Genomic DNA, 25,138 nt, shown 5'->3' with positions numbered 1-25,138 from the left:
TCGATCAACCAAACGCCGTTTCCAAATCCGTTTCCGATTTCGTCATTTAATTAAGTCATTAATTTGTATTAATCTAAAATGACTTAATGGGTGTCTTAATGCCATTTGAAATCATTCTAACACCCCATAATAGTCATCGGAATAATTCTAGAATCGACCATATCGGATTACGGCAACTTGGTCGGGTGCGACCAAAAGCCCCGCCTAACGCTGGTATCGGGTAGAATTCCGTTGTGTCCAATTCCCGAGCACTATATAAAGGACTCAAAGCTTTCATTTGAAGCTTTTGGCCATCTTTCCTTAATCACTCTCCAACCTCTCTCCTCATCCATAATCAAAGGTCCAAAAACAAAGATTTAAGGCTCCAAATCAAAGAAGTAACATCCTTAACTTGTTATCTAGCCTCTTTAGCCTTCAAATTGATGTTTAAATTGAGTTTTAGGACCTGGAACATGTGTTTACGGCCAAGGATCAAGCTTGGTCCGTAAACACTTAAAAATGGGGGGTTTTTAAGCCAATTAACCCTTCCAAATCATTGTTGGGACTTAGATACGACTTTGAGGCTTTCAATCTTGGACTTGAAACACTTAAAACATAAATTTTATGGGACAAAAGAGAGTTTACGGCCAAGGAATGTGCTTGGGCTGTAAGCTCCTCAAACATGGGGAGTAAACACCTTTATACATGTTAGAATGCCTTGAAACTTAACCAATAGCCTTGGAATAAATCATAGAACCATCTAAAATTAGTTTGGGGGCCTTAAACATAACAAAACACTACATTTAGGAGTTTACGGCCATAGCACATACTCTTAGGCCGTAAACTCATAAAAGTGTGTCAAATGATGCCCTTAAACCACCCCAAGGCTTGGAAAAATTACTAGAATCACATGTGATTGTCCTAAGCACTTCAAATTAATTTTGGTTTAGGATTATGGGAGTTTACGGCCGTAAACTACATGTTTACAGCCGTGAACTCCCATGAATGGTGTATAAATTCAATCAAGTTAATCCAAGGCATTTTAGAAATTCATTCCAACATTCCCTTGTCCATTTAAGCCATTTTAGCACCCAAAACTACACAAACATGAGTTCACGGCTGTGAAATCATGTGTGTGTGTGATATATGGCCGTAAACTTCCTAATATGTTTACTCTTGGGGAGTAAACTCAAATCCCAAGTCCCTAGTGTCATTACACGTCCGAAGATGTCACCCGGGTCACTCCAAACGCTCATTTTGAGGTGTTTAACCTCGTTAGAGTGTAATGTTCCATATAATTAGTGATTGTAAATCTAATTGGATATATATGGAAATTATTACATTTTACATAGGGACATCTCAAGTAATCAAGCCCCGAACCAACGTCTAGTGTCCAAAACCGTCGCATTTCCGAGTCTGGTGAGTTCATACCCCTACCCTTTTTCACTGTTTTTCACTGTTTTCAGGGGGAACACAAGCATAGTAAAAGGGTTTCTTGTACTCAAAAACTTATTTTCGTGTGTGTATTATACATTTTATATGATTTTAATACTGATTGATACAACTGATAACCATTCGAACATGCAGATCACGTAAACATTTATTTGTGAAATGGGTTTTATAAACTGTTATGTTTTATATATTTCACAAATGGTTTTTCATATTTTATCAGTTAAAAGCATGACATTAGAATATATGAACATGAAACTTGTACACTGTTTGTCCTCGGTAACACTCCACAGAGATACGCGAGTGGAGGACTATCATATTATTACTAGTAAATTTGTTATTCCTGTATGATTGGAGACACGTCCTCGGCGAACACTCCACAGAGATACGCGAGTGGAGGACTACACCCGTAACCAGAATCTCTGGGATTTAGAGAGCGTGACTTGAGTGTATAGATCTATACGGGGCTGACTACCCCACACCTGGCTGTTAGCTACAGCCGAACCGAAATGGTTCAAGGGTGACGAAAGTCATAAGGTTGTGGACTACTTATTGCCACAGGTTCAGTCTATAGTATGGTTACGGAACTCGCAATTTGGATAACAGAGATTTACTTATAGTAATAATGAATAACTTTATACATTTCACAAGATAACCAGGTTTCGGAATACATCTTTTACATTGATAACCAACATTTAGGAAAGTATGGGACTTTCCTGGGAAACCTTATACATAACCAGGTCTAACCAGAATACATCTTTTACATCTTTTACATCTTTTACAAATGGTAACCAACATTCAGGAAAGCATGGGGCTTTCCTGGGCAAAACATTTACATAAATAGAAAAGTGTAACAAACTGGATAACCTTACATCTTTTACAATTGGTAATATACAATCAGGAAAGTATGGGACTTTCCTGGGGATCCATTGGTACATAACCAGAATAGAATAACAAAACAGATAACCTAAATGTACATTTTCACAAGAGTAAACATGATTTCAGTGTACAACTTTACTTTACATAATGTGAAACAACCAACCAACCTTTTTAAGAAAATGTGGGATTTTCTTGGCGTGTGTTACATTTTCAGAAACAGAAAGGAAACATGAACATTTTCACAAAGCAAAAACCGCTTATGAACTCACCAGCGTTATGCTGATTTTCAAACCGCTTGTGTTCTCAGGTCATTGATAGAACAGGTGCCCGAAGATCCACTTGATCCAGGTTGGAGTGCGTACAAGACCCGTTCGTTTTGTTTCTATATATATACTATGTATCACAAACTGTACAACTTTACTTTTGAAACAATTGTAAAACTTTTTATATGTAATGTAATGGTTGTTCTACTTTACTTACTATGTACATTGGATTTGATACTCAACGTGGAGTCAACCTCGGAAATGTTTCCGCCTTCGGTTTTCGGGGTGTGACACATTGAGACACCAACACTGAACTCCCTCAGGGATGCACAGGGTTTGAATGGGAAACTTACAGCTCTAAGCAGGTTCATTTCGAAATCCGCTGACAAGGCCATGTCGTTGTTCCACACATTGAAGGGGTGCATTGAGAAGAGGAATTTCCAATGGATGAATGAAGCAGAAAAAGCGCTCCAAAGAATCAAGGAAGCGCTACATGAATTACCCACGCTGGCCAGCCTTGTCCCTGGAGAGACGTTACTAGTGTACCTCTGGACATCAGGCGAAGCAATATCTTCAGTATTGACTGTAGAAAGGGAAGGGGAACAGAGACCGATATACTTTGTTAGTAGGGTGCTGCAAGGACCGGAACTCAACTATCCTACGCTGGAGGGGCTAGTCCTGGCGCTCATCTATGCGGCGCAACGACTAAGGCGGTACTTTCAAGCACACCAGATCGAGGTGCTTATGAGTTACCCCATCAAACAGATACTACTCAAGCCAGAGACGTCGGGCCGGCTGGCGAAGTGGGCGATCGAACTAGGAGAGCACGACATAAATTACCGCCCAAGGACGAGTATCAAGGGATAAGCGCTAGCTGATTTCTTACTAGAAATTCCGGACGGAGGGGACCTGACCAAAGAGAAAGTGTGGGTAGTTGAAGGGGCCCCGGCTGATAACAGTTCATGGACTTTGTATACGGATGGGGCATCCAGCAGGGAAGGCTCAGGGGCGGGGATGATCCTCACCATCCCAGAAGGAGAAGAGGTAACCTACGCCCTCCATTTCGATTTCCACACGTCGAACAACAAAGCGGAGTACAAAGCGTTTCTCGCAGGGTTGCGTCTAGCCAAGCAGATGGGTGCGAAAGCTGTAACGGCCCTAACTGACTCGAGGCTAGCAGCAAACCAGGTTAATGGGAGTTTTGAGGTAAGAGATCAAAGGATGGGAAAGTATGTAAAGATGGTGAAACAATTGGTAGGATCATTCGAGCGGTTTACAATCAAGCAGATACCTAGGAGTGAAAACAAGAAGGCAGACGCTTTAAGTAAGTTGGCATCCACGTGCTTCGACCACCTGTCAAAGAAGGTCCTAGTAGAGGTACTCCGCGAAAGAAGTATAGACGAGCAGCAGGTGAACGCCCTAGCCCCATCCAGGCCCACGTGGATGACACCGTTCTGGGAATACCTACAGAGGGGGGTGTTGCCAGACGATCATGGCGAGGCTAGGAAGATACGTATAAAAGCGCCTTCGTACGCAATGGTTAACAGAGAATTGTACAAGAAAGGGTTCACGACCCCATGGCTAAAGTGTGTGGACCAAGCCAAAGGGAGAGAGATGTTACATGAAGCACACTCAGGCCAAGTAGGTGCACACGAAGGGGCACGGGCTTTAACGGGAAAGGTGTTGCGAATGGGGGTGTACTGGCCGACGATATCGCAAGATGCGATAGAAATGACCAGGAAATGTGGGGAGTGTCAGTCTTACGCTCCAGTCCAAGGGAACCCCCCGGTACCACTGCATAACATATCCAGCACGTGACCATTCTACCAATGGGGCATAGATATAGTAGGTCCATTCCCAGAAGCGTCAGGAGAGCTAAAGTATATGGTGGTGGTCGTGGACTACTTCACAAAATGGATCGAAGCGAGCCACTGGCGTGCATATCGGGGAGGCACATGATAAAATTCGTATGGAAAAACATCATGACAAGATTTGGGACGCCTAAAGTTCTTGTCAATGATAACGGCCTACAGTTTGCTGAGAACCCGTTCAGAGAGTGGTGCACCACCAAAGGGATAAGCCAACGTTTCACATCGGTAGCACACCCGCAAGCGAACGGAAAGACAGAGGTATCCCATCGAACCATTGTGAATGGAATCAAGAAGAGGCTGGGCAAAGCAAAAGGGAATTGGTCCGAGGAGATACCGATGGTGTTGTAGTCGTACAGAACTACACCACAAACAAGCACGAAGGAAACCCCCTTCAGTCTGATGTACGGGACAGAAGCCATGCTTCCCATGGAGGTGGCAGTGAACACACTAAGGGTGGCCAACAAGGATGAGGAAAGCAACGCACAAGACTTAAGGATAAACCTGGATATCCTAGAGGAAAAGCGTGAAAAATCTGGAATGCGCCAAGCTGTATACAAGCATGCAACAGAAAGGTACTACAATCAAAGAGTAAAAGAAAAAGCGTTCAGAGTTGGTGAATACGTTTTAAGGAAAAATGAGGCAAGTCGAGCCCAACCCCAAGGCAAGTTGGGCCCAACATGGGAAGGCCCTTATAGAGTCACAGAGGCAAACAAGAATGGCGCATATGTGTTAGAAACAATGGAAGGAAAGCAGATTCCAAGAACGTGGAATGCTAGGAACTTGAAGAAGTATTTATTTTAAACAAGAAAGAGGGAAAGAGGCGCAATCCCAACTAACCGATGTGCTGCTTAGTGTAGCACATCCCAAGTACTTAGGGTACATATGTCCATGCTTAGTGACATGAGTTTAATACTTAGTGTATTTAAAAATCCGCAGTCAATGTAGAATGATAATGCAATTGCTGATCTTTGATACTTAGTGTATTAATTTATAACGATTGAATGTTCACGTGCAAAGCTCGATCGTTGGGTGATAAGAGCGCCCAATACCGACACTTAGTGTGTCAACGATAGCATGGGCAAAATGAAATGCCTAGCACATCAGAGTGTTGTATCTCCTAAGTAATGTATAATAAACAAGCAAGCAAAACAATAAGCAAAGCGAGCAGGGAAAAAAAAGATAATGCTTAGAGCATACAAAATACGCACCCAGGAAAATAAAACATTGTTGTTAGAAAAGAAAGTCCAAACATTACACAAGTCAAAACATCAAAACCTATACCAACTAAGCAGAGAAATTTTCACACCCCAGGAGGGGTAGCACATGATGTCGGGGCACCCTCCCCAACATCCTTTCCATCACCCACATCCACTTCATCAACATTACCATCACCAATGCCTGCTCCAATACCGCGATCACCTTCACCACCAGCCTCACCATCCTTAACATTTTCCCCCGCATCAACTTTAACTACCGGCACAATCTCCTGACCCACCACACTTTCTGGGGTACCCTCAGAACCAACAAAAGAACACAACTCCCGAAGACCCTCAATACCTAACTCCCCCAAACCCAACAGAGATGCATGATCCATACTGACAAAAGACAAAAAAGCATCGTTTACACTAACCGCATGACCAACCAAAGAAGCACCAGCAACTACCCCCTCCACCACCAACACCAGCAGAAGCCTTCTGAAGAGACTCAACCCTAGCCACAAATGCAGCATGGCGGATGAGGCTTATGGCATTGGTAAAATCGGGATGATCAATCAACTTATCAACAATACGAATAACACCAACATGCACTAGCCAATCCAGGTCTCGACGAGAAGCATCCATTTCCGACTGAAGCGACGACACAAGCTTTTCATGATCAGCGGCATCATGCTCAAGACTCTCCACCTGAATCATCAAACCCTCATTCATCTATGTGAGGGAGTCAACCTTGGCCTCCAACGCGGCTCTGGCTTCATCAAGGACGTTTTTCTTAGACGCTAACAACTCGCACTTCTTCACAGATACACGAAGATCATCACCAATCTCGATAAGACGACGCTCCAGGCTTGCCACACACGATCCACAGGCGGCATGCGCGGTCTCCATCTCGCCAAGAGTATGGATGCGTCGGGAACCTGCAACAAGATAAAACATGGCCTGAACGGCAGCGTAGGCCACATTGTAAGCAAGGGCGAGGTTACCCATCGCCTCCATATCTCCAACTGCAGCCGGAGGAAAGGCATGTTGCGAAAATTCCAAAGCATTGGCGCGCACAGAGAGACGAGAGTCATTGCGAAGATCCCAAGGCGGAATAAAAACAGTAGACTCAGAAACACCATCTCCAGAACCACCACCCTTGGAGATTGCAGCTTGTCCTGGGACACCAAAACCTTTTGTTGGGGAAAGCTTTGAAGGAACAAACGGAACACTTGGAGAAGGAATAGAAGAGAAGTCTGAAATAACGGGCTGTTCAGTCGCCCTGTCGATCCCTTCGGACTGTTGCGCATCGTCATCAGGGATAAGTACCACACCAGTTGGTGTGGAACTCATAGAACTCAGCAGGCGAGAAAAGTTGCGCCTAGTATGTATACGCTTGGTAACAGTGGGCGCGCCAGTAACTGGCTCACCCATGGCTTGTACAACTTTTCGTTTCGCCTGCATCCGCCGGACATCAGCGATGATCCCCTCCTTGCTGTCCTCACTATCCTCCATGGAGGAGGAAGGAATGCCACCCAGGGTCATGACAGCAGAAATGGGGAGAGCATGCAACGGATTCTCCTTGGACGCCGATGAACTTGTCGGAGGAACGGGAAGGGAAGTGGTTAGAGCAAGCTGATCCATCCGGCGAGGTGGAGGAAGCCGATCGACCAAATCCACCTCGCGAAACTCCAACTTGCCTCGATAACGTTTTCGCAGCACCTCATCCATGGACAGAGAAGACTTAGCACTTAGGGAAAGCAGAACGGAAATATAAATAACAAAGGAGCAATAAGGGGACAAAAAAGAACAAAGGGATACAACACTCACCATCAACGACAGAGAAGAACACCGCCATTTTGTCACGCCGCCTCCAAGAGGGGCTCATCCCTACCCCAGAAAGAAGGGCCTCAGAGTAATCTTTAGCGGATACCTATGTGACATCCCCAAAATCTCGGCCAGAAAAGACCGATTTTCATTTATGCTTTTAAATATTTTCAGAGTAAATCCTTTTGATTTGAAAGAGTTGCGGAATTTGTTCCCAAAAACAAAACATGATAAAACATTGTTTACCGAAGCATTTCATAAAAGAAATGTATTTTCATTATAATCAAAACTCGGGGTGTCATGTTCTGATACAGACCAATAAGCATAAACGAATACATTACAAGTCATATAACAAATATAAACATATGCAGACTTGTAAACAAAACAACTTGATGGTTCATCCATCTCATGCCCTTCCGCCACTACCTGTAATACAATTTAAAACTGAGTGGGTCAGGCTTGGGAGCCTGGTGAGCATATAGGGTTTTCAACCCACAATAAATATCATATTTAATTTTCACCAACCAACAATAACCCAATTACCCATTCCCGTTATTCTCACTTTAATGTCCCTAAAACAACTAACATAAGGGACCTAGTCTAAGAATATTTCATCGGGGCGACAACACATGCTTCGGGGGTACCACAGCAATATAAGTCAAATAAGGCAACCATGAGGGGGATGGAGTACAGCGAATGAACACCCAAGTTCATTAACACCTACAGGTGGCGAACCTGCTAATGTTTCCACAAGACTGTCTAGAATAGCCAGTGGTCGTCATCTAAACTCCGCTAGATGACTCAATCAAACAACAACGAGGCCTCTCATCTGTTTATTACACACCAACTGTCTACCCATGTTCTACCCAACATATTAGTAGATAAAAATATACATTTGTATACATAGTTTAAAGAAAACCTGTATAGCATGCTTTAATCAACACATATATCACATAACAGATGAGGCACAACACACATAACACATATCTCATAAAGAAATAAGCAGATCTATAAGATAGAAGAGAGTGAATACTCATTCACACATAACACAACCAAATATATACACATAGCACGTATTTTATATAAAATACTTCGTATTATTGTATTAGAAAGAAAATAACTACACACTCACTTGATCAGAAGATGATCGGACAGCACTACGGCTTATAAAAGTAGTATTCCTCAGCAGATCTGGAAGATCTCCTCGAAAATCGAACTTCTCGCGGGCAGAGCTTCGACTCGGGAACCGCACTTCTCGGGATCTTCGGGATCTCGGGACTTGCCTCGGGGCTAGAGTATGATACCGGGGCTTCGGGGTAGCTTCGGGGGTAAAAATGCAGAGCTTCGACATGAAAATGAGAGGGAATTGGCAAAAATACCCGGAACCCTCGCATCCTATTTATAGGAGGCTGGAGCCTCGGAGTACGCGGGGCGTACTGCGTTACGCGGGGCGTACTGCCCAAAACGTCATTGCTTACGTATCCAAAGTGCTCGAGTGCGAGTGTCGACATCCCTCGGAGTACGCGGGGCGTACTCGAGTACGCGGGGCGTACCTCAGATCAGATCGGTGAATCCTTCGGATAATGCTTCCGAATTTTGATTTAAATTTAAATACAAAATGATTAATAAACTTCGGAAATTCATAACTTCTTCATACGAACTCCGTTTTCGACGTTCTTTATATCCACGCGAAGGTGAGACTACGCTCTACAACTTTCGTTTAGACTCCGTCGGCTAATTTCAAATTTATTTTTATTATTTATTTTTAATAGGCCGCGACAGAAAAACTTCGTTATAAATTCATAACTTCTTCGTTTGACGTCCGTTCTCGCCTAACTTTTTATCGCTTTGATACCAACAACGAGACCTTCGATCCTCGTTTAGATTGCTTCGGATAAAAACCGCTCAATCTCAAATCGAGTATTTCGGGCTGCACACCGCTAAGCCGGAACTTCGATAAATCATAACTTCCTCATACGAAGTCAGATTTGGGCGTTCTATATATATTCGGAAACCTCGTTTCAACTACTACAACATAGATCAAAGATATTAAGTTTATTTTACACTTAAATTTTGACGCTTATTTTTATTCTTAATTAATCAAACCACATAATTAAGCAATTAAGCACAAAACACATAATACTCAAATAATACAATCTTTATTATTTCAAAACGGGTTACAGAGGTTAACTTAGACTATTATATTGCTACAAATGGCAAGCCTGGAAACATAGGCGTTACAATTCTCTCCACCTTAGAATGATTCCGTCCCCAGAATCACACATCGACAAACAAATGCGGATAGCGACTCAACATGTCACTCTCCGTCTCCCAGGTGAGATTCGGCCCATTCGTGTGTTTCCATCGGACAAGCACTAACCCAACCATTTTGCGTCGCAACTTCTTAGTCTTTCGGTCAACAATTGCCTCTGGTTCTTCAATCAACCTTTTGTTCTCATCAATTCTCAATTCAGAAATTGGAATTATATCGGGAACTTCTCCCGTGAACTTCCTCAAATAACACACATGAAAAGTGTTGTGAATTCCATTCAGTTCTTCGGGTAATTCGAGCTTGTAAGCTTGATTCCCAATCCTCTGAAGGACTTTAAACGGTCCAATAAACCTTGGACTCAACTTTCCCCTTTTACCAAATCTTATAAGTCCCTTCCACGGCGAGACTTTAAGCAAAACCGAATCTCCAACCTCAAAAGTCATCGGTCTTCGCTTCTTGTCAGCATAGCTCTTTTGACGATCTTGAGCTGCTAACATTCTTTCCCTAATTATTTTCAAGTTTTCAGCAGTTTGATGAACCAACTCTGGTCCCATAAACTGCTTTTCCCCAGCCTCAAGCCAACAAGACGGCGTACGACACTTCTGTCCATACAAAGCTTGATAAGGTGCCATCTTAATGCTCGAGTGAAAACTATTATTATAGGAAAATTCTACCAACGGTAAATGTTCATCCCAATTACCTAGGAATTCCAAGGTACATGCTCTCAGCATATCTTCAAGTGTTTGTATTGTTCTTTCACTCTGACCATCAGTCTGCGGATGGTAAGCTGTGCTTAAACATAACTTGGTACCCAATTCCTCTTGTAGACTTTTCCAAAACCTTGAGGTGAAACGGCTATCACGATCCGATACAATCGTTAACGGAACACCGTGAAGCCTCACAATTTCCTTCACGTAAGAATTCGCAAGCTTCTCCATAGACCATTTCTCCCTGGCCGCTATGAAATGCGCACTCTTAGTGAATCGATCAACGACCACCCAAATCATGTCGTGACCATTCTTTGTTCTGGGCAGTTTAGTGACAAAATCCATAGCAATGTCTTCCCACTTACCCATAGGCACAGGCAATGGTTCTAAACTCCCGTAAGGTTTCTGATGTTGTGTCTTGACTCTCGCACAAGTCGCACACTCGGCCACATACTTTGCAACATCAAGCTTCATCGTCGGCCACCAGTAGTAGGGTTTTAGGTCCCTATACATTTTAGTGCTACCCGGATGAATTGAGTACATGGTTTTGTGAGCTTCTTCCATCAGAAGATCCCTAATTCCTCCTGACTTAGGTACCCAAATACGATCTTGGAATACCTTCAGTCCATGACCGTTAGTACCAAACACCAACGTTTTACCCAAACGTTCCGCCTTTCGGTCATTTTTCTCAGAAGCTTCCTCTTGAGCTTTCTTTATACTTTCCACAATAGTCGAGACAACTTTAATTCTCAACGCTCTTGGCCTCTTCCTTTCAAGATTGACTTTCCGACTGAGAGCATCAGCAACAACATTAGCTTTACCGGGGTGGTAAAGTATCTCGCAGTCGTAGTCTTTAAGTAATTCTAGCCAGCGTCGTTGCCTCATATTCAATTCTTTCTGATTAAAGAGGTATTGGAGACTCTTATTATTAGTGAAAAGTTTGCACTTCATGCCATAGAGGTAATGCCTCCATATTTTTAGAGCGAAAACTACCGCTGCCAACTCCAAATCATGAGTCGGGTAATTCTTTTCATGCTCTTTCAGCTGTCGAGACGCATATGCTATCACCTTTTCTCTTTGGGTCAAAACACAACCCAATCCAACACCAGACGCATCGCTATAAACAGCGAAGTCTTCAACTCCATCGGGTAGAGAAAGTATCGGTGCCTCGCATAGCTTCTTCTTTAACTTCTCGAATGCTTCTTTATGCTTCTCACTCCAAGCATAAGTAGCTCCTTTGTGGGTCAAAGCTGTCAATGGAGTAGCAATCGAAGAAAAGCCTTGGATAAACCTGCGGTAATATCCGGCTAATCCCAAAAAGCTTCGAATCTCCGTGGGACTTTTCGGTTGTTCCCACTTCATCACAGCTTCAATCTTCGCTGGATCAACCATTACCCCTTCTTGGTTGACCACGTGACCCAAGAATTGGACTTCACGAATCCAAAAATCACATTTGGAGAACTTTGCATAAAGCTTCTCCTTCTTCAAAACTTCTAACACTTCTCGCAAGTGTCTGTCATGCTCCTCCTGGCTTTTCGAGTAGATCAGAATGTCGTCTATGAACACTATCACGGATTTATCAAGGAAAGGATTACAAACCCTATTCATCAAATCCATGAATGCTGCTGGAGCATTGGTTAGTCCAAACGACATAACCAAGAACTTGTAGTGTCCATATCTAGTTCTGAATGCAGTCTTCTCGATATCTTGCTCTCTTACTTTTAGCTGATGATATCCTGACCTAAGATCGATCTTCGAGAAATAGCTCGAACCTTGCAATTGATCAAACAGGTCATCAATCCTCGGCAACGGATATCTATTCTTTATTGTTGCCTTGTTCAGCTCTCTGTAATCAATGCACATTCTCATGCTTCCATCTTTCTTCTTTACAAATAACACCGGAGCTCCCCAGGGTGATGAACTAGGTCTAATGAAACCTTTGTCCAATAACTCCTGAAGTTGCATCATCAGCTCCTTCATCTCCGTCGGTGCTAATCGATAAGGTGCTTTTGCTATTGGCGTGGTTTCTGGTAACAAGTCTATTCTGAACTCCACTTGTCTATCAGGTGGTAATCCAGGAAGATCCTCGGGGAACACTTCCGGAAAATCACACACCACTTGAATGCTCTGCATCACCTTCTTTTCCTTCTTAGCATCAATCACAAATGCTAAATATGATGTACATCCTTTGGTCAAACATTTTATGGCTTTCATTAAAGAAATGATCCCAGAATTCACTCGCCGTTTGTCCCCATACACCATAAACGAATCTTTTCCAGGCGGGTTTACTTTAACTATCTTTTTCTTGCATAAAATTTCGGCATCATTGGCGCTAAGCCAATCCATTCCCAAGACGATGTCGAAACCATTAAGTTCGATAGGCAATAACGCCTCGTGAAACTTATTCCCATTAAGGTCGATCAAGACGTTTTTCATACGATGGCTAACAGGTACAAACTTGCCACTAGCTACTTCGACTAATAAAGCATTATCTAGTCTATCAATAGGCAAAGCTAGCTTTCTACCAAACTCATGCGAAATAAAGGAGTAGTTGGCTCCAGAATCAAACAATATATGAGCAGGTAATTCGTTTACGAGAAAGGTACCTGAAACGATATCAGCTTCATCCTTCGCAACCTCAAGTGTCATCTGGAAGCCTCTCGCCTTCGGCTTTGGTGGAATGTTGGGCCTAGCTTCCTCCTTCTTCTTTGGACAGTCTTTCAAAATATGCCCCTCTTCATTACACCCAAAACACATCCTTTTGTTGTTCGGACATTCATTGGCAAAATGTCCAACCTTTCCACACTTGTAGCAGGTCACATCCTCGCTACATTTCCCAAAGTGCTTTTTCTTACACTTATCACACCACTTCGCCTCGCCTCCTTTTCCTCCAAACTTTTTCGAATCAGATTTCAAAAATTTGCTCTTCTTACTGGAACCAGATGTTCCTTCAAACTTTCTTTTCTCACCAACCTCAACCTTGACGGTGGTTCTTCCCTTTATCATGTTCTCAACAGACTTGGCAGCCCAGATAGCAGCCTCTAGAGTAAGTGCCTGACGTACTGGCACCTCGTACTCCCATGGAAGTCCCTTCGCATACCGATCCACCTTTTTCAACTCGTCTGGAACGATACGCAAGGAAAACTCCATCTTATCGGTGAAGTTATTGGTGTACTCATCCACTGACATGCTACCCTTCGTCAATGTCAAAAACTTATTCTCCAACTCCAACAGATTTTGAGCCGAGCAGAACTTGTGCTTGAACTGCACCAAGAACTCTGCCCATGACAATTGCAGTGGCTCATTAGGGCTTAAAGTCTTCCCTAGAGTGTTCCACCAACGAACGGCTCCACCTCGGAATTGACGCACGGCATAGATAGTCTGCAATTTACCTCTGCAGCCACAAGTCATGAAGGCTAGCTCCATTTCGGAGATCGAATCCATAACCCCAATCGGATCCTCCTTTCCATTGAAGGTCGATGGTTTGCAAGTCAAAAAGTCCTTGTACTTGCATCCCATTCCATCATTCCTTCCTTCATGGTTATCTTGCCTAACTATCGGTGGGTTGGCTGGACCAACAGACCCACTGAAGTTTCCTCCTTCTGAGTGCCCTTCATTTAATTCAGGCTCTTCCACACGAATCGACAGTTCTTCACGATTTTGCTGAAGCAACCGTCTAGTTTCATCCATCTGACGATCCAACATCGTCTGAATCATCAATTGCACACCAGCCATGGTTATTGGCTCAGGTGCTGCTGCTACGACAGGCATTGGCTCAATCATTGGTGGTTGATTCCTGTTTTCGTCAGCATTTCCAACTCCACTTCTTGTTCTCACCATTTTGATCTACACACCGAATAAGGTGAAATTAGATCCTCAATCACGATAGATATTCAAATCATCCTTATCACTCCGAAACGTTTACATGCTAGTTCTAATATCGTTGACGTACGCTTAGAATCCTACACACATAAGGTTTCTAGATCCGGTCGGCAACAGACCATAGATCCGAACAAATAATATCATATATGGCAACATATAACATTTAGCACATAAATCATTTTAGGCAACTTTCCTAAAATAAACTAGTGCTCGTGTCTAAATCACAACAGACACACATCTCAAAATTTCACTTAGCATTCTAAGTTAAAGTCTAGAAATCCAACAAATTCCTAGTTCGCTTAAACTAATGCTCTGATACCAACTGTGACATCCCCAAAATCTCGGCCAGAAAAGACCGATTTTCATTTATGCTTTTAAATATTTTCAGAGTAAATCCTTTTGATTTGAAAGAGTTGCGGAATTTGTTCCCAAAAACAAAACATGATAAAACATTGTTTACCGAAGCATTTCATAAAAGAAATGTATTTTCATTATAATCAAAACTCGGGGTGTCATGTTCTGATACAGACCAATAAGCATAAACGAATACATTACAAGTCATATAACAAATATAAACATATGCAGACTTGTAAACAAAACAACTTGATGGTTCATCCATCTCATGCCCTTCCGCCACTACCTGTAATACAATTTAAAACTGAGTGGGTCAGGCTTGGGAGCCTGGTGAGCATATAGGGTTTTCAACCCACAATAAATATCATATTTAATTTTCACCAACCAACAATAACCCAATTACCCATTCCCGTTATTCTCACTTTAATGTCCCTAAAACAACTAACATAAGGGACCTAGTCTAAGAATATTTCATCGGGGCGACAACACATGCTTCGGGGGTACCTCAGCAATATAAGTCAAATAAGGCAACCATGAGGGGGATGGAGTACAGCGAATGAACACCCAAGTTCATTAACACCTACAGGTGGCGAACCTGCTAATGTTTCCACAAGACTGTCTAGAATAGCCAGTGGTCGTCATCTAAACTCCGCTAGATGACTCAATCAAACAACAACGAGGCCTCTCATCTGTTTATTACACACCAACTGTCTACCCATGTTCTACCCAACATATTAGTAGATAAAAATATACATTTGTATACATAGTTTAAAGAAAACCTGTATAGCATGCTTTAATCAACACATATATCACATAACAGATGAGGCACAACACACATAACACATATCTCATAAAGAAATAAGCAGATCTATAAGATAGAAGAGAGTGAATACTCATTCACACATAACACAACCAAATATATACACATAGCACGTATTTTATATAAAATACTTCGTATTATTGTATTAGAAAGAAAATAACTACACACTCACTTGATCAGAAGATGATCGGACAGCACTACGGCTTATAAAAGTAGTATTCCTCAGCAGATCTGGAAAATCTCCTCGAAAATCGAACTTCTCGCGGGCAGAGCTTCGACTCGGGAACCGCACTTCTCGGTATCTTCGGGATCTCGGGACTTGCCTCGGGGCTAGAGTATGATACCGGGGCTTCGTGGTAGCTTCGGGGGTAAAAATGCAGAGCTTCGACACGAAAATGAGAGGGAATTGGCAAAAATACCCGGAACCCTCGCATCCTATTTATAGGAGGCTGGAGCCTCGGAGTACGCGGGGCGTACTGCCCAAAACGTCATTGCTTACGTATCCGAAGTGCTCGAGTGCAAGTGTCGACATCCCTCGGAGTACGCGGGGCGTACCTCGGATCAGATCGGTGACTCCTTCGGATAATGCTTCCGAATTTTGATTTAAATTTAAATACAAAATGATTAATAAACTTCGGAAATTCATAACTTCTTCATACGAACTCCGTTTTCGACGTTCTTTATATCCACGCGAAGATGAGACTACGCTCTACAACTTTCGTTTAGACTCCGTCGGCTAATTTCGAATTTATTTTTATTATTTATTTTTAATAGGCCGCAACAGAAAAACTTCGTTATAAATTCATAACTTCTTCGTTTGACGTCCGTTCTCGCCTAACTTTTTATCGCTTTGATACCAACAACGAGACCTTCGATCCTCGTTTAGATTGCTTCGGCTAAAAACCGCTCGATCTCAAATCGAGTATTTCGGGCTGCACACCGCTAAGCCGGAACTTCGATAAATCATAACTTCCTCATACGAAGTCAGATTTGGGCGTTCTATATATATTCGGAAACCTCGTTTCAACTACTACAACATAGATCAAAGATATTAAGTTTATTTTACACTTAAATTTTGACGCTTATTTTTATTCTTAATTAATCAAACCACATAATTAAGCAATTAAGCACAAAACACATAATACTCAAATAATACAATCTTTATTATTTCAAAACGGGTTACAGAGGTTAACTTAGACTATTATATTGCTACAAATGGCAAGCCCGGAAACACAGGCGTTACAACCTGCACACTCTTCAAGTAGTCGGCGACACCCTGGTTGTGGGGGAAGAGTTTAAGGATGGTATCGGCAAAAACATTGGCACGATAGCGACCACTCCCAACCAGCTCCTGATTCACCCACAACCATTTATCCGGCTAGTTTTTGGGGGTACGCCCATCGGGGACTAAGGCGTGTCCCCCTCACCGGACCGAGAAGGTGCATTTATCTTCGGTAACACAGAATCGGAAGAAAAACTTGAAGACAAAGTAATCCGGAAGGTACCCGTTGGCCCTGCAGATCATTTCAAACGTGACTACTTTGTTAACTGCGTTGGGAGTCAACATCTGAAGGCTGCAACCATCTTTCTGGAGGACCTCCTCCTGAAAATCCGTTAGAGGAAAGCGTATACCAACATCTAGGGTTTTCAGGTAAGCTCCAATCTTACCAGGGGGAGTGGAAAAGATGCTAGAGCCAGGAGAGGGAAACTCCACACCCTCCAAGGAAGACAAACCATAAGTGATTTCCAACTGGCGATACTCGGCGGTGGATGGAATGATTCCGGGAAGGTTTGACATGAATGAAAATACAGGAAAAGGAGGAACAAATGAGGCAAGAGAAACCGTGCAAATGCCCTTATGAGGAAGTGGAAGAGGCGGGACATTTAAATGTCTGGCACAGTGACGTAACTGCCAGTCATCACGCGCAGTCACGTCGCCATTAAGGATGGAGTGGCAGATAAAGAAAAACCGACATGCGTCAGTTAGTTAAGCCCAGACCGCCGCAACTAGCGCTGCAACGCTACGACTACTGGACCGGGGGACTTGATGGTGTGCCTAGGGCAGCACAGCAGAACCACGTCTAGCCCAAGAGTCGAGCACTCCAACTAGGCTCAGCCCAGCAGGCTTAGCGCCCGTTGGCGTCCCCGGGAGCGAAGCACACAGGCGGAAGGCTCGCGCCCGCCAAGAGGTGCTCCTGGCTCCAAGACAAAAGATACGGTCAGGTGACAAGCAGGAGGATCAGAGCATTACCGTCCGAGCCAATGAGAGCACTCTAGTGGTTGAAGGCGCACGACCCTCCAATCAGCGCCTCTGGTCTTGTCTCCCCTAAAGCGATTCTGTCTGGTACGGCTCAGTCAGGAGCGCTAGAGACCTGCGAGGTAATTTCTCCAAGATTTCTAGAGAGAATACAAACAAACCCTAAAATACCCTCTAACTTGACCATCGAAGCGTTCTTCCGGGAGCTCCTCCCGGAAAGCAGCTGACATCCTCTGTTCTTTGTGATCTTGCAATGATAGCTAGATTATCGAGAGAAGTTCGCGGATAAAGCAAGAGCAAGGTTGCATCATTAGACGTATGCATGTGTGCCATGGGTTTAGTGGAAAGATGTGAATCAACTTAGGATTCTTGGAACAATCCTTGGAGTGAGTATGGATAAGTGTGGAAGGTAGTGTGGGCCCATTGAAAGCATACATTGTAATCTTGTGTTGTTATACAATAGGAATTAATGGTGATGCTAAGTTCAATTAAGTTTGGATATTGGGTAACATCATATTAAGGGTGGGTGTGATAGGAACAGAGAGTAGAAATTTGTTCTTTGACACTATCATGCGTCGATGTATGGATTACATACCAGAGTATGATACATTATTCCTTTAGATAGCCAGGTATGGTAGGTACGATCAGGAAAATGAAATGGTATGTCATGTCATATCTCGAAGTAAGATGACAAAACTTGATCATTCTATACAGTCTTGTGAATTACATTGCTAGTGTGGACTTATAACCCACAAATGTAGATGAAATGGGTATCATATTCATCAAATACTTTGATGGCATAAATTACCTTTATGACTTAATCGGCAAAGGAAACCCCTAGCTGTGTAGTCAAACCATTGCTCCAAACGATTCATTAGACAAGTTGATTCTTCATGATAATCATGGACTAGGAATTGTGAGAATCAGTTGTGATGGGTGTGTATGGGTGTACAGTTTTATAGATATCTAAGTGAAGGAATATATTTTTATTGTTCGATAATAGTTGGTTTTGTAGGTTTAATAATTATAAATTATTATAATAATAATATTGTAGGATTGAAAACTCTACGTGTCTCACTAGGTTTCCCAACTTCACCCATTCAAATTATATGCATCACATGTAACATGGTTAAAGTTGTTGGAACTTAATTAAGATGTCGAGTGATTAAGAGACAACATACAATAGTGCTCATGACTGTTAGGTCTTTACTTAATTTTTCTTAACAAAACAAAACAGTTTCTGCAAAAGTTTTATTGTATTAACCTTTTCTGCAAATAAAGATATTATGATTTTTAACCATGTTATGTCTGGAAAATGATATGGCATGTCTTGTCATCTCTCGAAGTAAGATGACAACACTTGATCATTCTAGACAGTCTTGTGAATTACGTTGCTAGTGTGGACTTATAACCCATAAATGTAGATGAAATGAGTATCATATTCATTAAATACTTTGATGGCATAAATTGCCCTTATGACTTAGTCGGCCAAGGAAACCCCCAGTTGTGTAGTTAAACCATTGCTTCAAACGATTCACTAGACAAGTTGATTCTACATGATAATCATGGACTAGGAATTGTGAGAATCAGTTGTAGTGGGTGTGTATGGGTGTATAGTTTTATAGATATCTAAGTTAAGGGATATATTTATATTGTTCGGTAATAGTTGGTTTTACAGGTTTAATAATTATAAATTATTATTATAATAATATTGTGGGATTGAAAACCCTATGTGGCTTACCAGGTTTCCCAACTTCACCCATTAAAATTATATACAACACATGTAACATGGTTAAAGCTGATGGAACTTAATTAAGATGTCGATTGATTAAGAGACAATATAAAATAGTGCTCATGACTGTTAGGTCTTTACTCAAAGATTTTTTTTTAACAACACGAAACAGTTTCTGCAAAATATTTTGTTGTACTAATAAATTCTACAAATAAAGATATTATGATTTTTAAAGCGTAAAGAAAAGGTTTTTTTTGTTATGAAAAATATGGGATTTCACAACAAGTGGACTATAGCAATGGAAGTAACTATAAGACTATGGGTGGATCCTGACATTCACATGGGTTGAAATAAACCCGTTGGGTGGGGGCCGTTGGATTGAAATAGAACCGTTTGCTGAAATAGGTCGTTGGGTTGAAACATACTCATTACTATTATGTATGGTTAATTTTATGATTAGATGAGAGGGTTGTTAGATCCAAGTGGATGTGTAGATTACCTTAGACCTTGTTGTTTGGTTAATCATTTTGGGGATTTTTCTTGCATTTGTATATAAATATGTCAGCAAACGATGGTTGGCCGTGGATCCTGTTATCTAGTTTATCGGTAAGAGGAATGAGGTCGAGGTATCTGGAATTGATTGCGTCGGCGAGCGATTGGCCATCATGTTTGTTGCGTGGGATAGCCTGGTATGCTAGGAATTCAATTATTTTGGATTCTTCAAACTTAATGAGGGAATTGGTTCCTCTCGAGGTTTTTTGTTAGTTGTGACAGGTTCACAACCTTATCTTCGGGTTGCATGTTTCTTGTTAAGTATTGGATTGACATTTATCATTAAAGGTGGCCGTATGTTTAGTGTTTCCTTCCAGGGTTGTAGTCGATGGAATTCAATTAGAAGTTGTTTGCCCATGAATGGATTTTGCGCTTGCTCGTGGAGACCTTATGATTCATAATCACAAAACTTGGTAAAGGAGATATGACGGCTTTCTAAAAAAGGAGTGGGTTTGGAAAACCTAAAAGGGGTTCGAAGCTTGTTTAAGGAGTAATTTGTACGGATAGATTTCAAGGACAAAATCTAATTTAAGTGGGGAAGAGTTGTAACACCCTTTTTTCCCTATTTGATCAGTTGAAGGATCAGGGATTTTGAAGATAAGGTTTTAGGAAATATCTAGTGCCACAACATGGTAGGTGTTTACCATGGCGTGACCACGCCACTTAAATGAGGAGCACGCTTGACTGGTCACCAAGGTGTGGTGAACGCCGCAGCCCAAGCCCATGAAGTTTAGGTTTTCTCACGTATTTAAAGGCATTAAATCTAGGTTTAGGTCATTCTCTTCAGCCTTCATCCTCCCAATTTAAAACTCTATCCTCCATACATGGTTGTGAGCTTGTTTTCTTAGTTTTGATCTTGTTCTTTTGGCTTTGTGAAGCATAAGGGAGAAGGGGCCCAATATTGGTTCAAGGGAGTAAAGAGCTAGCTTAAATCCATCATCTACTTCAAATTTATGAGTCATTGAGCTATAAAGTTGATACCTTGATCCTTATTCTTCTAGATCTAAGTTTGTGCTCATTGTGGATGGTTTTGGTTCCTTTTATAGATGCTCTTGGAGTTGAGTAACTCTATAGTTTGATATCGCTCTTTTATGGTTTTTGGACTTCTATTGATTTAGAAAAGGGACCATGCTTAGGTTCCCTAGAATCCATGTACAAATATGTAGCCTTTATAGAGCTTACTGGACTTAGGGTATAGGATCTTGATTGGCGGTGATGTCTAATTGGATAAAGTTTGAAACTTTATCCATTAAGTGATTAAGAAGAACCATATATGAAGTTATAAGGCTTGATCTATAAGTATTATGCTCTTAATGAAGAAAATGATGGGTTTTGGCCATAAGAACATCTTATGTGCTCATGCAAACGCTAATGCTTGGATCTAGGTTTCTTTATTGTACATGCATTCATCCAAGACTTTAAACCCTATATCTAGCATATGAAAAACGATATTAACATAAGAATAGGATTTATATCTTACCTTAATTGTTATGCAGCAATAACAATCTCAAATCCTCCTTGTAATGGATTCAGAAAGCTTAGAGTCACAAGTGTTACTCCTCTAATGGCTCACAAACACCAAGAGCAAAAGGATGAATAAGGAGAAGATGAGATGTACCCAAAAACGTCTAGAAACCCTAAGGAAACTCTTAGCCACGTTTTTTTGGTGCCCTAGGGGTTCTTAAATAGTGAGGCTATTAGGGTTATCTAACAAGGAAACCATAATTTGACTGCGTAGGCCCTAAGCAGCCCATGGACTCCCTCCTTAGAGGCCTTGGACGATTTCTAATTGGTTTCCCCATAGATTTCGTCCACTCCTCTAATATGGAGTCCATTAGCCCAATATCCAACTATCACACAGTTGACAGTACTAGTCCCCTTTATTTAATTAATGTATTTTAGCCACAAAATTAATTCTTGACTGATATTAATTAAACAATATGATTTCTCCTTTAATATATTATTCTCATAATATATTAATAAATCATAATTAATCCTCTCTCTCCATAATTCATCCTATCAAGTTGCTTTGGTGAAGGCAACCCAAAAGGACCATGCACCATCGGGTCAAGTACATACCAAAATAGTTATGGACTTAGACACTAATCGAGCAGAAAAGTCATTCTGACTGAACCCACGGTGTATCTAAGGAAGGCCCACGACATGTTGGTGTGCTACAACGCGTCTATTTTTTCCGGACTTGTCAACGACACGACAAAGGTCTCGCCATGGCATAATGGCGGCCATTAACGTACTTGACCATTGCCTTTTGTTAACCACTGACTTTTGACCAGTTTGAATTTGGGTCAAACTTGAAGGTTTTGGTTCGTTGACCAAGGGTTTGACCTTTATTTGGTGTTAGATGATTCATGGGCCTGATCGGTTGAAAGAGTAGAGTGTGCAGATTCGTTTCTCCGGTTTTGCAATTCAATTGAGTCTTCTCACTATACCACATGAGACACTGTATATCCTTCTTATGACAGGATACATGTACTATTAGAGTACATGACTTTTAGTTGACTAGGATAACTCCTTGTTATGTATGTGCAGTATAGGACACTTGGTGTCATGATATGCTAGAGTGGTAGGGTCTTGCTTGTAGATTGTATGATATTGTTAGGTGTCATGATTGGTTAGTGTAATGATAGTTCTGGTTAGTCATTGAGTAGATACCCTAAGGGTTGTATCTTGTTTAAAATAGATAGGCTGAGAACTCTTGGTCTAAAGCCTTATTGCATGGTTCTTGTTTGATTTATTTCTTTCAGGTGGGATAATTTGTTCGACTATTTATCTGATTCTCGATCACATATTATTATGTATTCATGAGGTGGTCGTTAATATTAACATTGGCCCAAATATGGATATGGTTCTGGTTATAGGTCGATGATTGTATGACGGTTGAGAGCTGGAAGTAGATAACAACTTAGAGTTAGTAGTAGTAGTGGCTGAGAGTTAGTGGTTGAGTGCCAGTAAATGAAATGTATGATGATTATGTATTTTGTATCCATATGGATAGGAGATTTGGCATATGAACACTGGATTCGAGGACTTTGTATATATGCATTGTATGTATGGTGGAATAACCGGTATACAGTGGAACTCACTATTGTGGAATAAATGTTTTGGAGGTTGTTTATGAGAAAACCTCGGTCGGGACTGTACATTCACATCGAAGATATTCGTTTCCGCTATTTTGTAATTAACTTCGTAAATCTTATCATATCATACTATATTATAAATGAAACATTTTTTTTCTTTCACCGCATTTATTTGAAACTCTCATGCATTTTTTTCTTTCACCACATTCATTTGAAACTCTCATGACTTTTCAATTTCTTTCTAATAATTATTATAAGTTGGTTAATAAGATTAAATAAATATCAAATCTAAAGTGTAATCATATATAAACTAAATTTCAATATTAAAAGAATATCTTTACTTCTACTTATAAAGTGATGTTTTTTTTAAATTTTTTTTACATATTATACGTAATTTATTAGTTTTAATATATTGTTGGATGTAAATCATTATCATTTTAAAGCTATAAATTTGTAAAAAATATTTAAATTATAAACTTAAATATAACATTAAATGACCAACTTAAATATAAATTTTAGTTTAACTTAAACCACTCAAATAATATTTTGTAAATAGTTAAAAGTGATAAATTATAGTGTTTTTCTAATAATTATTATAATTTGGTTAATAAGGTTAAATAAACATCAAACTTAAAGTATAATCATAAATAAACTAAATTTCAATATTAAAATAATATATTTATTTCTATTTATAAAGTTATGACTTTAACTTTTAACATATTATACTTAATTTATTATATTTAATATATTGTTGTATGCAAACCATTATCAATTTAAAGCTAAATGCAAAAACTAAATTATAATATCAATTTAACTAAAATATTTTCTAAAGATATTTGTATAATCGTTAAAAGTTTTCAAATAAGTAGCTTAAAGTAACTTACAATAACTATAGTTAAAAATAACTTTATATAAATGATTATATTGTTACCTTTAAAATCAAAAAACAATGTCTGATGTTTTAAATAATTATAATGATAGAAATCAAAACAGTAAAAAAATAAATTTTAAAAAACTAATTAACAATAACAAAAACTATAAATAACATTAAGCCATATATTATATTTAATTTTATTAATGAGTAACTCGCGGGTAGAAGTCATTCAAACAGTTGAGATTATACAGTTATAATAGATGTATATATATTATCGTATAATTCAAAATAATCAATATACTATGTCAATTTAGTATACGAATTATTATATCAAATTTAACAACAACGTTACTGTTTTATTTAAAAAACATATATTTGTAAAAATTTCAACTATATATGTGTTTTTGCGCAACGCGCGGACATTCGCCTAGTGATTTATAAACAAATGAATGTCACTTAATGATTTTAAGTAAAGGTTTTAATCGATTAATCTATTCTAAATGATAAATCTCGTTTGTAATCTGGTATGTTACATTCTACTATTCTAAATTATTCCCATGAAGGGCTAATTATTAGCTCATGTTAATCTATAAGATTCAATTAACGCGACAATTCAAACAACCATAGCAAACAAGATCATTCAAAATATCAATTATTTTGTCATAAATCAAACAATTATTTTAAGAGTTTAATGGATTGACACATCATCATTTTACATACTATACAACTCTACATTAATTTTTCTACAATGCATTGAACTCAGAGCATCCACAATGGGGAGTTCAATGGGAGAGTTGAATGAGGTGGCAAGTCCATGTGTCATTCAATGGATGAAACTCAACCATTGTAAGATGCCACCTTGACATTCAATGGATTTGGAGTTCAATGGTCATTGAACTCTTTAATGGGAAAAAGGAAAGTTTTAATTCTTAAATATTTACTATAAATTACATTTTATAACATTCTATTGAACTGTATAGAATTCAATGCATTGTAGAGAAAAATATAATAGAATTGTATGGATTGTAGAATGATGATGTGGCAATCCATTAAACTCTATGGAGTTTAATGCATTGTATGCTCTCAATAGAGTTCAATGAAATACATATTTAATAGTTAGAAGGTT

The 25,138-nt window shown here is 40.2% G+C and overlaps 2 protein-coding genes across 2 annotated transcripts; both read left to right on the top strand.

Moving 5' to 3' along the window:
• Positions 1-4,399: 4,399 nt before the first annotated feature.
• LOC145059516 (uncharacterized) lies at positions 4,400-4,789 on the top strand. Its single transcript, XM_079007362.1, has one exon. The coding sequence runs from the start codon at positions 4,400-4,402 to the stop codon at positions 4,787-4,789; it is 390 nt and encodes a 129-aa protein (XP_078863488.1).
• Positions 4,790-4,840: 51 nt separating this feature from the next.
• On the top strand, positions 4,841-5,242 carry LOC145059515 (uncharacterized). Its single transcript, XM_079007361.1, has one exon. The coding sequence runs from the start codon at positions 4,841-4,843 to the stop codon at positions 5,240-5,242; it is 402 nt and encodes a 133-aa protein (XP_078863487.1).
• The last annotated feature ends 19,896 nt before the right edge of the window (positions 5,243-25,138 follow it).

This window comes from Lactuca serriola, chromosome 6, assembly GCF_051521515.1.
Source record: "Lactuca serriola cultivar US96UC23 chromosome 6, Lser_US96UC23_V15, whole genome shotgun sequence".
NCBI lineage: Eukaryota > Viridiplantae > Streptophyta > Magnoliopsida > Asterales > Asteraceae > Lactuca > Lactuca serriola.
This window is presented reverse-complemented; position numbering and strand designations above follow the sequence as displayed.